Source organism: Adelges cooleyi, unplaced genomic scaffold (genome assembly GCF_023614345.1).
Source record: "Adelges cooleyi isolate 19-005CV unplaced genomic scaffold, UGA_ACOO_1.1 ACOO_flye_CR_arks_rails_tigmint_CR_PRNA_21, whole genome shotgun sequence".
Classification (NCBI taxonomy): domain Eukaryota; kingdom Metazoa; phylum Arthropoda; class Insecta; order Hemiptera; family Adelgidae; genus Adelges; species Adelges cooleyi.
The window spans coordinates 5917058-5926981 of NW_026095871.1; the positions used below are offsets into that span (position 1 = coordinate 5917058).

General features: G+C 32.5%; 2 protein-coding genes across 6 annotated transcripts; one reads left to right on the forward strand and one right to left on the reverse strand.

Annotated features, from left to right (window-relative positions):
* Nucleotides 1–387: 387 nt before the first annotated feature.
* LOC126834559 (GDP-mannose 4,6 dehydratase) lies at nucleotides 388–6049 on the reverse strand. 3 transcript variants are annotated; one of them, XM_050566580.1, is made up of 8 exons: nucleotides 5892–6049; nucleotides 5120–5200; nucleotides 4811–5053; nucleotides 4182–4389; nucleotides 3841–4073; nucleotides 3338–3553; nucleotides 1657–1725; nucleotides 388–1147 (listed from the first exon to the last, which is right to left on the reverse strand). In XM_050566580.1, the coding sequence occupies exons 2-8, from the start codon at nucleotides 5183–5185 to the stop codon at nucleotides 1085–1087; spliced, it is 1098 nt and encodes a 365-aa protein (XP_050422537.1). In that variant the 5' UTR covers nucleotides 5186–5200; nucleotides 5892–6049; the 3' UTR covers nucleotides 388–1084. The 3 variants fall into 3 exon arrangements, with proteins under 3 accessions (XP_050422537.1, XP_050422536.1, XP_050422538.1); XM_050566579.1 differs by lacking the exon at nucleotides 5892–6049 and adding an exon at nucleotides 5297–5510; XM_050566581.1 differs by lacking the exon at nucleotides 5892–6049 and having other exon boundaries at nucleotides 4182–4374; nucleotides 5120–5509.
* Nucleotides 5634–9745, forward strand: LOC126834558 (uncharacterized). 3 transcript variants are annotated; one of them, XM_050566578.1, is made up of 8 exons: nucleotides 5634–5852; nucleotides 5914–6136; nucleotides 6546–6898; nucleotides 6961–7269; nucleotides 7529–8120; nucleotides 8192–8360; nucleotides 8436–8634; nucleotides 8756–9745. In XM_050566578.1, exons 2-8 carry the CDS (start codon nucleotides 5978–5980, stop codon nucleotides 8931–8933), a joined length of 1959 nt encoding a protein of 652 aa, XP_050422535.1. In that variant the 5' UTR covers nucleotides 5634–5852; nucleotides 5914–5977; the 3' UTR covers nucleotides 8934–9745. The 3 variants fall into 3 exon arrangements, with proteins under 3 accessions (XP_050422535.1, XP_050422533.1, XP_050422532.1); XM_050566576.1 differs by having other exon boundaries at nucleotides 5964–6136; XM_050566575.1 differs by having other exon boundaries at nucleotides 5634–5856; nucleotides 5964–6136; nucleotides 8756–9744.
* Nucleotides 9746–9924: the final 179 nt, after the last annotated feature.

Genomic DNA, 9924 nt, shown 5'->3' on the forward strand with positions numbered 1-9924 from the left:
ATTAATAATTTACTGAACAATTGTGTGAAAATGCAAAACAAGCCAGTCAAAACATTAAAACATGTCGTTTTTAGACAAATTATTTTAAATAAAATTTTAACTGTAAATAATTTAGCTTTTTTAAAAATTTAAGATATCCATTAATCTATGGGCCGAGGCTCATATGGAGGGGGGGGGGACTCGTGAGTGTCCCATGGATTGGTCCAGTGTACTTATAAGTAGCCTTTCAATTCTTAACCTGTCAGTTCACAATATCCTCTCCGTTCACTTTGTCAGAAAACTTACAATTTATACGATAAATTAAAAAAAAAAAGATAATAAGTCATACTTTGATTTGTCATAAATCAAGCTCAATCAATGCCTACAAAAAAAAAAAAAAACCAACTATTTGTTTGGTAAGTATAGGTGGTATATTCGTATGTTTTGGGTTGTTCGAAAAACGTTTCATCGTTCCGCGACGATAAATGTTATTAATGTTTAAATATCTATCGATAACAAAAAAATGTGCAGTCTAATATACAAATTTAATAAGAAAAAAAAATACAATAATAATAATAGTAACAACTTGTGCAAGAATATCCTTGAACAGACGAGACACGTATACATAAATGTTTAAAATTTAAACACATTGAAAATAATACTGCGTTTTCAGTCGATGGGCATATCGTTTAAATATTATAAAAGATATAATGTAAAGATATATATATATAAGTAAGGGGAGGGCAAAATTAAACGGTTGACTATAAAAAAAAAAAAAGACAATAATAATAAATAATATGAACACAAAAAAAAAACCACTTGTGTCGAATAAAAATTGTAGGTAAATTTCGATATGATAATAAAATGTCTGTTGTTATAAAAAAAAAATAAACATTTACTGTCACGCCGACAGTCTCTCCTATGTAGTGCTGCCGATACCGTGTGCTCGTCGTACATCGATAATATATTTTATCGAATTTAATTTTATAACGCGTTTGTTTGCTTTTAACATACTTAAAGAAAATTCAAAAGCCGAAAAAAAAAATAATACAAAATCAAATAAATTTATATATCTTATAAAAATATAAAAAAATTTAAATTGAGATCAAGCCGATGGGTTTTTCTTCATTAGTGCTAGATCGGCTTCCATCATGTCGTATACGAGTTCCTGAGGGAAAAGAAACAAGTTAAACATTTTTAAAAATAACAATTTTAAACCACATACGAATACTACTTGTTAATTTTTTTTAACTACACTTTTTATTAGTCCAAAAAAATTGTTACTTAGAGTGTTAAGTATACAAATTTATTAAATTATGACTACATTTAAATGGCTTCCAATGTATTATTATCGTTTTAAATTTAGTTTATTAAATATATTTTCTCAAAAACAGTTTCAGTTTGTTAAACAAAAACTCTTATTAGAAATGGCAAACAATTATTTAAAAATGGGTGAAATTTCTTTTTAAAAAAAGTAAGATATATTTTAAAGTACAATTTTTGGAATAAGTCCACTCTTGGAGATAAAAAAAAAAAGTTTGAATCTGTATTTAAAAGTTCTAAGATAAATATGAATGTGGACTAAAAAAAGAACCAATCAGAAAGCTAAACCATTCCTATAAAAATTTCACTGTTTGGACAAAACACTTTTCATCATGTCTTGGCGTTTATGCTCACTTCGAAATTCACTTTAGGCGTCCATCCCAATAAGTTTTTGGCTTTGGTGGCGTCGCCCAGCAAAAGATCCTGAAAGAACCAAAAATTAAAACAAATTAGCACAACAATAAATTACAATAATTATATTTTTGAACAGAGCTAGACAAGTTTGTGCATTTTTTACATTAATATTTATACAGTCAACATCAACTGGTTGTTGTTCTCACCGGCCACAAGTTACAACATAAAAAATAATGTTAGATCTCTAATGAAATATATTATCAAAATGTGTGTGTTGGTCATAATTATTTTCTGTATATAATACACTGTTGATCTGATGTCGTCCCCCATTACAATAATTTGCTTTGTCTTCACTATTTTTTTTTTTTTTTTTAATGTTTTCTTAATCAATAAACGGTCGAAACGATTGTCTTTGTTGTTTTACGCCCGCCGGATGTATTTTATTATTATTTTTTTTTTATAACAACAACACAATAATAATAATAATATCTACAATAATAAACTGGGGCCAGCCGGCGCACAATTTGTAAACAAAACTAATATAAAAAAAAATGTTCTTTTATTATAGTGTATAAACAATATCATACATATACTGTGTGCGCATAATAAAATAATATAATTCAATATTAGTTTGTTTTTGGTCGAATAAACACAGATCAAACACAACAAATACAATATGTACCCTATCCCTCCATCACAGTAATAATAATGTAATATGCACTCAACATAGACAATCAACACGAGATAAACCGCCTTGACAAACATTGAAGTACTTTTTTTCTCGTTTAATTATATTAATCGAAACCAAATTAATTATTAAAAATAAATCAATAACCATATTAAACGGATATTGTGTGCAATTCTCGATTGTCGACAAAACAACAAAACAATGATACCTACTGAAATGAGTAGGTAATAATAATAATTGAAAAATAAAAAAATGGGTTTCAAGTCGATTGTCCAAGGTAGAAATTAATAATTTATTAACGACTTGTAGGGTAAAAAAAAATATACAGCAATTAATATTATTCCAATCGATGATATATTAATATATTAAAAAAAACACACAAGTTAAACGAAAAATAATTTTCTGACCTGTCATTTTTTTTTTTAGTATTCAATCGACTCTTATTTGATAGGATTTACTTGAGCAAAAATTCAATTTACAGCCTAAACTATATTGTGTATCATAATACTAGCACAGTATTGAGGATACTTTATTGGTAGTGAATATATTTTTTTTAACCATACTATCCCATCAATAATGATTCTAAAAAAACAGCCTCGAGTCTTTTAGTACTACTTTACCAAAAAAAAAAACTTTAGATAGAAAATATTTTCTTAGCTTTTTGGAAAAACTGCATCCCCTTCGAAGAGATTTTTAGTACTCATTTTTTTCTAGACAGGATTTTACAGGCAACTTAGAATTCGTCGATAGGGTTTTAAATTGGTATTACTTTTTATACAGGGTGATTCTTTTATCACAGGCTACTCAATATCTCATAGGGTTTAATAAGAAATTACATTTATTTTTTTTCATGTGATTTTATACAATGTGATCTCAATTACTACTAATAAACAGACCTTAAATATAAATACTCAAAGTGTTAAGTACGACGACAATCACACAACGTTTGTTTTATAGTCAAGAAACATATTTCGAGATAAAAACAGTACTTACAACTTCGGTCGGTCGAAAATACTTCGGATTCACCCTGACGCGAACGATGTCAGTCGACTCTTCTTTACCGACTTCATCGGTACCCTTACCTTCCCAAACGATTGTTTTGCCGATGTGTTGGAACGCCTTTTCGACGAATTCTCTAATACTGTGCGTTTTTCCAGTGGCTATGACAAAATCTTGTGGCGTGTCTTGTTGTAACATCAACCACATGGCCTAATGAATAAAAATGATAAAAAGAATTATACAATTTTAATGTATTTCAACTTGGGTGTATAGCTGAGAATGTATTGTTTCTGACAACCATGTGTATTTTGTTTTTAAGTCTGGACCGATTTCTTTTCGTAGCAAGTCTATAAATCAGTAATCGTGCCAGAAAGATACTTGATAAGGCAAAAACTGGAATACCTATACTTTTGTCTAATAGTTTTTTTTTTCCATTTAAAGTTTTGCATTGAAGCGTTCTCCCTATATTCTCACTGCGCCGCTAGCAATGTATTCACCTCGACATAATCTCTGGCGTGTCCCCAGTCGCGTTTTGAATCTAAATTTCCCAACTGAATGCAGTCCAATAGACCCAGAGCTATTTTGGCGACGGACCTGGTGATTTTTCTTGTGACAAAGTTTTCGCCTCTCCTTGGACTTTCGTGGTTGAACAAAATGCCGTTACACGCATACATATTATAAGCTTCCTTGTAGTTTGTTACGATCCAATACGCGTACAATTTTGCACAAGCTATAAAAAAAATGTACACAAATACGTTTGTAATCAGATGTGATAATAAAATATACTATCGTTTAGCGGCAAATTGCTACTTGAAAATACAATTTGACTAATATTTACCGTACGGCGATCTCGGATAAAAAGGAGTCGTCTCTTTTTGAGGTATTTCCACGACTTTTCCATACAATTCTGACGTGGAAGCCTGGTAAAAACGAACGTGAGACTGAAGTTCACAAGTTCTTATGGCGTCCAACAGTCTGAGTGTACCGACGGCGTCTACTTCGGCGGTATATTCACTCAGCTCGAACGAAATCTGAAGAGCAATAAACTAAAATGAGTTATTTAAAAATAGTAAAGATACATTGTTTTAGAATAAAATTACAAATAGTTTATTTACATTATTTTTTTTATTTTAAATTAATAAATGTATAATTAGTAACTTTTTTAGGCATTAGTGTTTATCTTGTTCCGTTTAAAACTATGAGTATTAAGTTGAAAACTAAACAATTTTTTGAAAAACAATAACTTTTTTTTGTAGCTCTACACTAATTGCATGAAAGAAAAATATTCATTCTTGGGCAGTGACGCTAAAGGTTTGAAATACTTCTTAAACAAATTAGCAAAAGTAACGGCTCTTAAATCAAGAACAAAACTCAAAATTAATATTATCTAAGTAGAAGATTATTGGATAATAACAAGACTATAGGTAGTTTTATTCTAATGTTGTTACAAACTCGTTTTAAACTTACCTTAACGTGACTCTGAGCTGCTAAATTATAGATTTCCGTAGGTTTTACCGATCCGATTATTTTCACTAGGCAACTACTGTCGGTCATGTCTCCGTAGTGCAGTTTCATTTTGCCTTCTCTGTGCGATTGCGGATCGAGATACAAATGTTCTATGCGACTTGTGTTGAAAGTACTCGAGCGTCGTATGATCCCGTGTACCTCGTAGCCTTTGTCCAGCAACAGCTCGGCCAAATACGACCCGTCCTGTGAAAATAGCCCAAGTGAAAATATATGAGCATGTTTTGTTTGCGTTACGCCTTCGACACGTACCTGTCCGGTGATGCCCGTGATCAACGCTATTTTCCTGTTGTTTGCATCTCCGTTACTTTCGGCCATCGTATTTTATTCTATCTAATAACAAATAGGATTTGAACAGTTTTGTAGGTGTGTTTATTAAACGGTGTTGTCGAAGACTCTTTCCGTAAAAGACGACAAAATAGTAAATACCATTGTTTCTTGTTTTTTGCTTTAAAATTTTCGGTTATACTTAAAAAAAACTGTATGTATACTTGAGTTTTTTTTTTTTTCAAGTAAACTAAGTTAAAATAAAAATAAAAACCTAAAGTTTATTGAACCTAATCGAGCACAATATAATTTTATATTATATTATAAAGCAGTAAACACACCGTGTCCGATGGGTATCCTACCTACAGATATAGATAACAATAACAAGATATTGTTATCTATCTGTATCTGCGTTATCACAGTTGATTGGTGATAACGGTGACCGGAAGCGATACATTTTGAGACACCCTGTTTGGTTGCTTAAAGTTCCGTGTTATAGTATTTGATAAGCTTTTAATAAAAAAAATAAAATAAATACACAGAAAATCGCTTAGTCTGCGCAAAGATATAAGAGTCGAGCGTTTTTTTTTTACATTTTAATTTCAAACAAAAGGGTTTAAGTGTGTTTGTTACACGCGTTTGTTTCGAATAAAATCTTTTGCCTTCGAAAGGGCCGTTTCGCGAAAACTATGTGTTGCAGTTTAGTTGGCCATTACAAGTAGGTAATACAAAAAAAAAGTACTCATATGAGAATAACCTTTTTTCCTTTGTAAATTGAGATTGCACTGTTAACACACGACGTTGTGTTCGTTTTCTCGGTTGCTGTTAGACTGACGGAGGCGTATGAATTTGCCGTCGAAGATTGAATATGGAATGGATACGGCAACGTCTGAAGTGTTGTTGCTGAGCGAAGACGACAGCGGCTTGCTGGTTAATTGCTCGTACTTAAACAGCTCGGGCAGCTGTACCAGCTGCGAAATTCGTTCGTTGAGTATTCATAAGGTATTATTTATGCTGCGGCGTACAATGGCCCACTTAATATTCTGTAAGCGTTTGTACCTGGGGCAAAAAATGCCTTGGTTAACTAAACAAAGGTTAATTATCTTTAATTGGAATCTATTCTTTTGACTTGTTGTTTGCATAAAATATATATATTTTTTTTGTTAAAAGAATAATGGTGCTTAATAAGATATGTGGAGCATACAAGTAGGTACTTGTTATTTTATGATAATTATTGAAATAAACGAACGAGTAATGAAATATGTTTTACAATATATTATTAAAGATTTTCCAATATGTTAATATTTTATGTTTTTTAATGGAAATTAAAAATTTGATAACGTCAAATCATATACATTAAAGGACCTTTTTAGTCGAGTGAAACAATGTATAATATATGTTTTATTTTTAGGACAAAGGCGGTGGTGACGACGACGATGATTTATCGTTATGTAAAGACGAATCTCTTGTCGATGACTCTGGTTCGTCGTCGCTCAATCAACATTTCGGTACTTTGAAAAAATGTCCGATTGTCCAAAAGCCCACAAATGCGATCAAGCCTCCAGTGGAATTTCAAGACTTGCCGTGCAGTTTCGTTGACCTTTACTCGCCACCATTGGCCTTCAAAGACAATGAATGTAGCTACAGTAAATCACCCGTGTACACCAACGACTGTGTTGTCCGCGTCGAGAGATATGCTGAGGGTTTTGTGAGATCGTTAATCAACGATTCATTGAAAAACCTGTGTCCAGTGAACGATAGCGGGTGAGCAGGTTTTTAAAAATTATATATTTTCATTTAATTTGTTTAATCTTCATTGTTTTTAGCTATTTAAAACAACCAAGACTGTATCGTGATTTGGGAGTTTATTGGAAAACGAATTATCATCGCCCGCTTTCGAATGGATCACACAATTCCTTGATGTCGACGATATCGTCGTCTCACAATTCTCTATTGAATGTCGGCTCCTCGGACGATTCAAATTTTATCTCTTCGGCCGTTTCACACGAAGCTCTGAACAGCAATACATGTACATTGCCGATTGACAGTTCGGCTTTTAACATCGCCTTTCGACGGCCTCTGCGAAAGAAACGAAAATTACGTCGCCAAAGTCGTTCTGTGTCTCCCAGTAAAAAGTGAGTACTATTTTCTCAAGATAATTGCTCTATGTTGTATTCTTGAAAAAAAAATATTTGCGTCCGATTGTAAAGGTTTTGGTGAAGGTTTGTAAACCCTAACCGTTATTTACCGTTTCAGCTTTTTCGTTTCTTAAGCCAATAACTTTTTTAAATTTTATGCTAAAATTAATTGGGGGATGAAAATACAATTTATGTAACGTTTTAAGCTACATACTCAGAGTATTCTACATATCATTATGTTTTATGTGTTATTCAGGCAAAATGAAAAATGTATCAACGTTGAAGAAGAGGAAAAAGAAGAACCTATTCATATGACCCTTAAAGACGTGAGGACTATACTTCACAATTATTTTACCAATTCGGCAGAATGTAGTAAACCTGTCGAACACATAAACGTATCAAAGTGTACAGACAATGACGTTCATAACAAAGAAAATTGCGTCGGCAAAGTGTCGGCGTCGAAATGTAAACTCAGAAAACACACGTTTCCGGTGAACACCAAGTATAAAAAGACCAAAGACGACGCATCAGACGATACCAACGGTTGCGGCGCCAGCAACACGCCGAGGAAGATATTTTGTTCGTCGTCATTTGTACCGTCTTCGAAATCAAACTTTTCGTTTAGCCTAAAACAAACGTTTTGTAATATATTTCGATCACGCAAGAACGCCACATCGGACTCTGACCCCGGTTCCAATCTCGCAGACACTGTTGTCCTTTTGGACGTGACAAAAGGAACGTCGATCGAGAAACGGGCTCTGCCGCCAGTGCCCAACGATGGGCCCAAGGACACGTACGTGCGTGAGGCCAGCATGGACTTTGCCACTAGCATAGAAAAAGTCAAAGACGTTAGTGTGTTTCATTTATCGGTTAGGTCTATATGTGTGTTTGTTAATTTAACGTAAATAAACAATTTTAGTACGGCTGGTATTGGGGACCGATATCGGGCGAAGCAGCAGAGAAAATCCTGTCTTGTGAACCGGACGGCTCGTTCATTGTGCGCGACAGCAGCGACGATCATTATATATTCTCGTTGACTTTCAAGTTGAACGGTTTCGTTCGACACGTCCGGATCGATCACGACCACGGTAACAACACGGAACCGTTTTATCGCCCGTGACCGTTAGATAAACATTTTTAAAAAAAATTTTTGTTTATTTCAGGTAATTTTAGTTTTGGCAGCTGTACGAAATTCAAAAGCCACACAATCGTCGAGTTTGTCGAAAACGCCGTGGAACATTCGCGCAGCGGACGGTATTTATTTTTTTTGCACAGACGGCCGGTACTGGGACCGATGAGAGTTCAGCTTCTTCATCCGGTGTCTCGTTTCAAACAAGTCCAAAGCTTACAACACATGTGCAGGTAAACGGGTCGAATAATAATTATTAGCACTGATGGCATAGCATGTAAAATATGTAATTTCAAAATAATGAATTCATATAATATTAATAACGATAATGTGTATATACCGACTTGTCCTTAGATTCGTCATATTGAAGACGATCAGACGAGATTTGATCATCGAGTTGCCATTGCCACGTCGTCTAGTCGATTACTTGAACACTCCGCATTATTACTGTGAACAACTCGGCGTAAAAGAAAACGCCAACACCCTGAATCGTACACCGGCCGTACACTTAATATCGTTTACGACGTCTTAGAGTTACATATTATAATACTTTTGGTGGCTCTCATAGTTGCCACTTTTCAGAGAATACATGTAGGAGAAATCCAAGACTATCCTTTTTTTTTTTTATTAAGTTTCTATCTATAAGAACCTTATTTTTCTTTCCATTCGATATTGTGTTATTATTTTCGATAATATTTCCTTTTCGCTTTAAAAACGCAAATACATATTACAATTTAAACTAAAAAATCTCTTTTACATCAGAAATTTTAATAAACCATTTAAATATAGTTATAAGTCCGTAACAATTTTACTTTTTGCATTGCTTAATTTGTGTTAGTCCGAATAATCTCTCGGCTGTACTTAAAATGGTCCAACCTCGATTGACGTTAGTGTTTTTATTTAGTCGTATTATAAAAAACTATTAGTTGTTCTAAGTTCTAAACTGTATTTAATGTGCATTTAATATTTGTGTTCTTACAGTAGTAATAATTTGTATTTAAAATGTTGACAATTCGGTGTTTAAACGTACACGTAGTTTGTATGTCGTTTAAATATAATTAAAAACGACAGCAAATTTGAGTACATCAATACAAAAGAATTTAACACGTGTTTTAACTATTTTATTTAGCGACGTTATTGAGAAACTAGAAAAACTAATTACTCGAAACAAAAAAAAAAGAGTGAACCGTTTCGATAGTTTTAAATAATTATATGTATTTTTTTTTTTGTTTCGTTACCTATTTTTAAGTAACTAATTGTGATTTTAGAATTAAACTTAATATTATTTATAGGTATATATATAAATGTATATGTACATAAATGTTATTATTTGAAGAAAAAAAAATACCTTTAGATTAAAATATGTAATGTATTTTTTTTTTTTTAGAGATTTGTGGCAAATATAAGTCAATATTTTATAAGCGACAAAGTTAACGAGTTATATTATTACTAAAAAGTATGTGCGTTTAGTGTTTTTTATTATTATTAATAAAACCAAAAATGTAAGAATATTTTTTAATTTT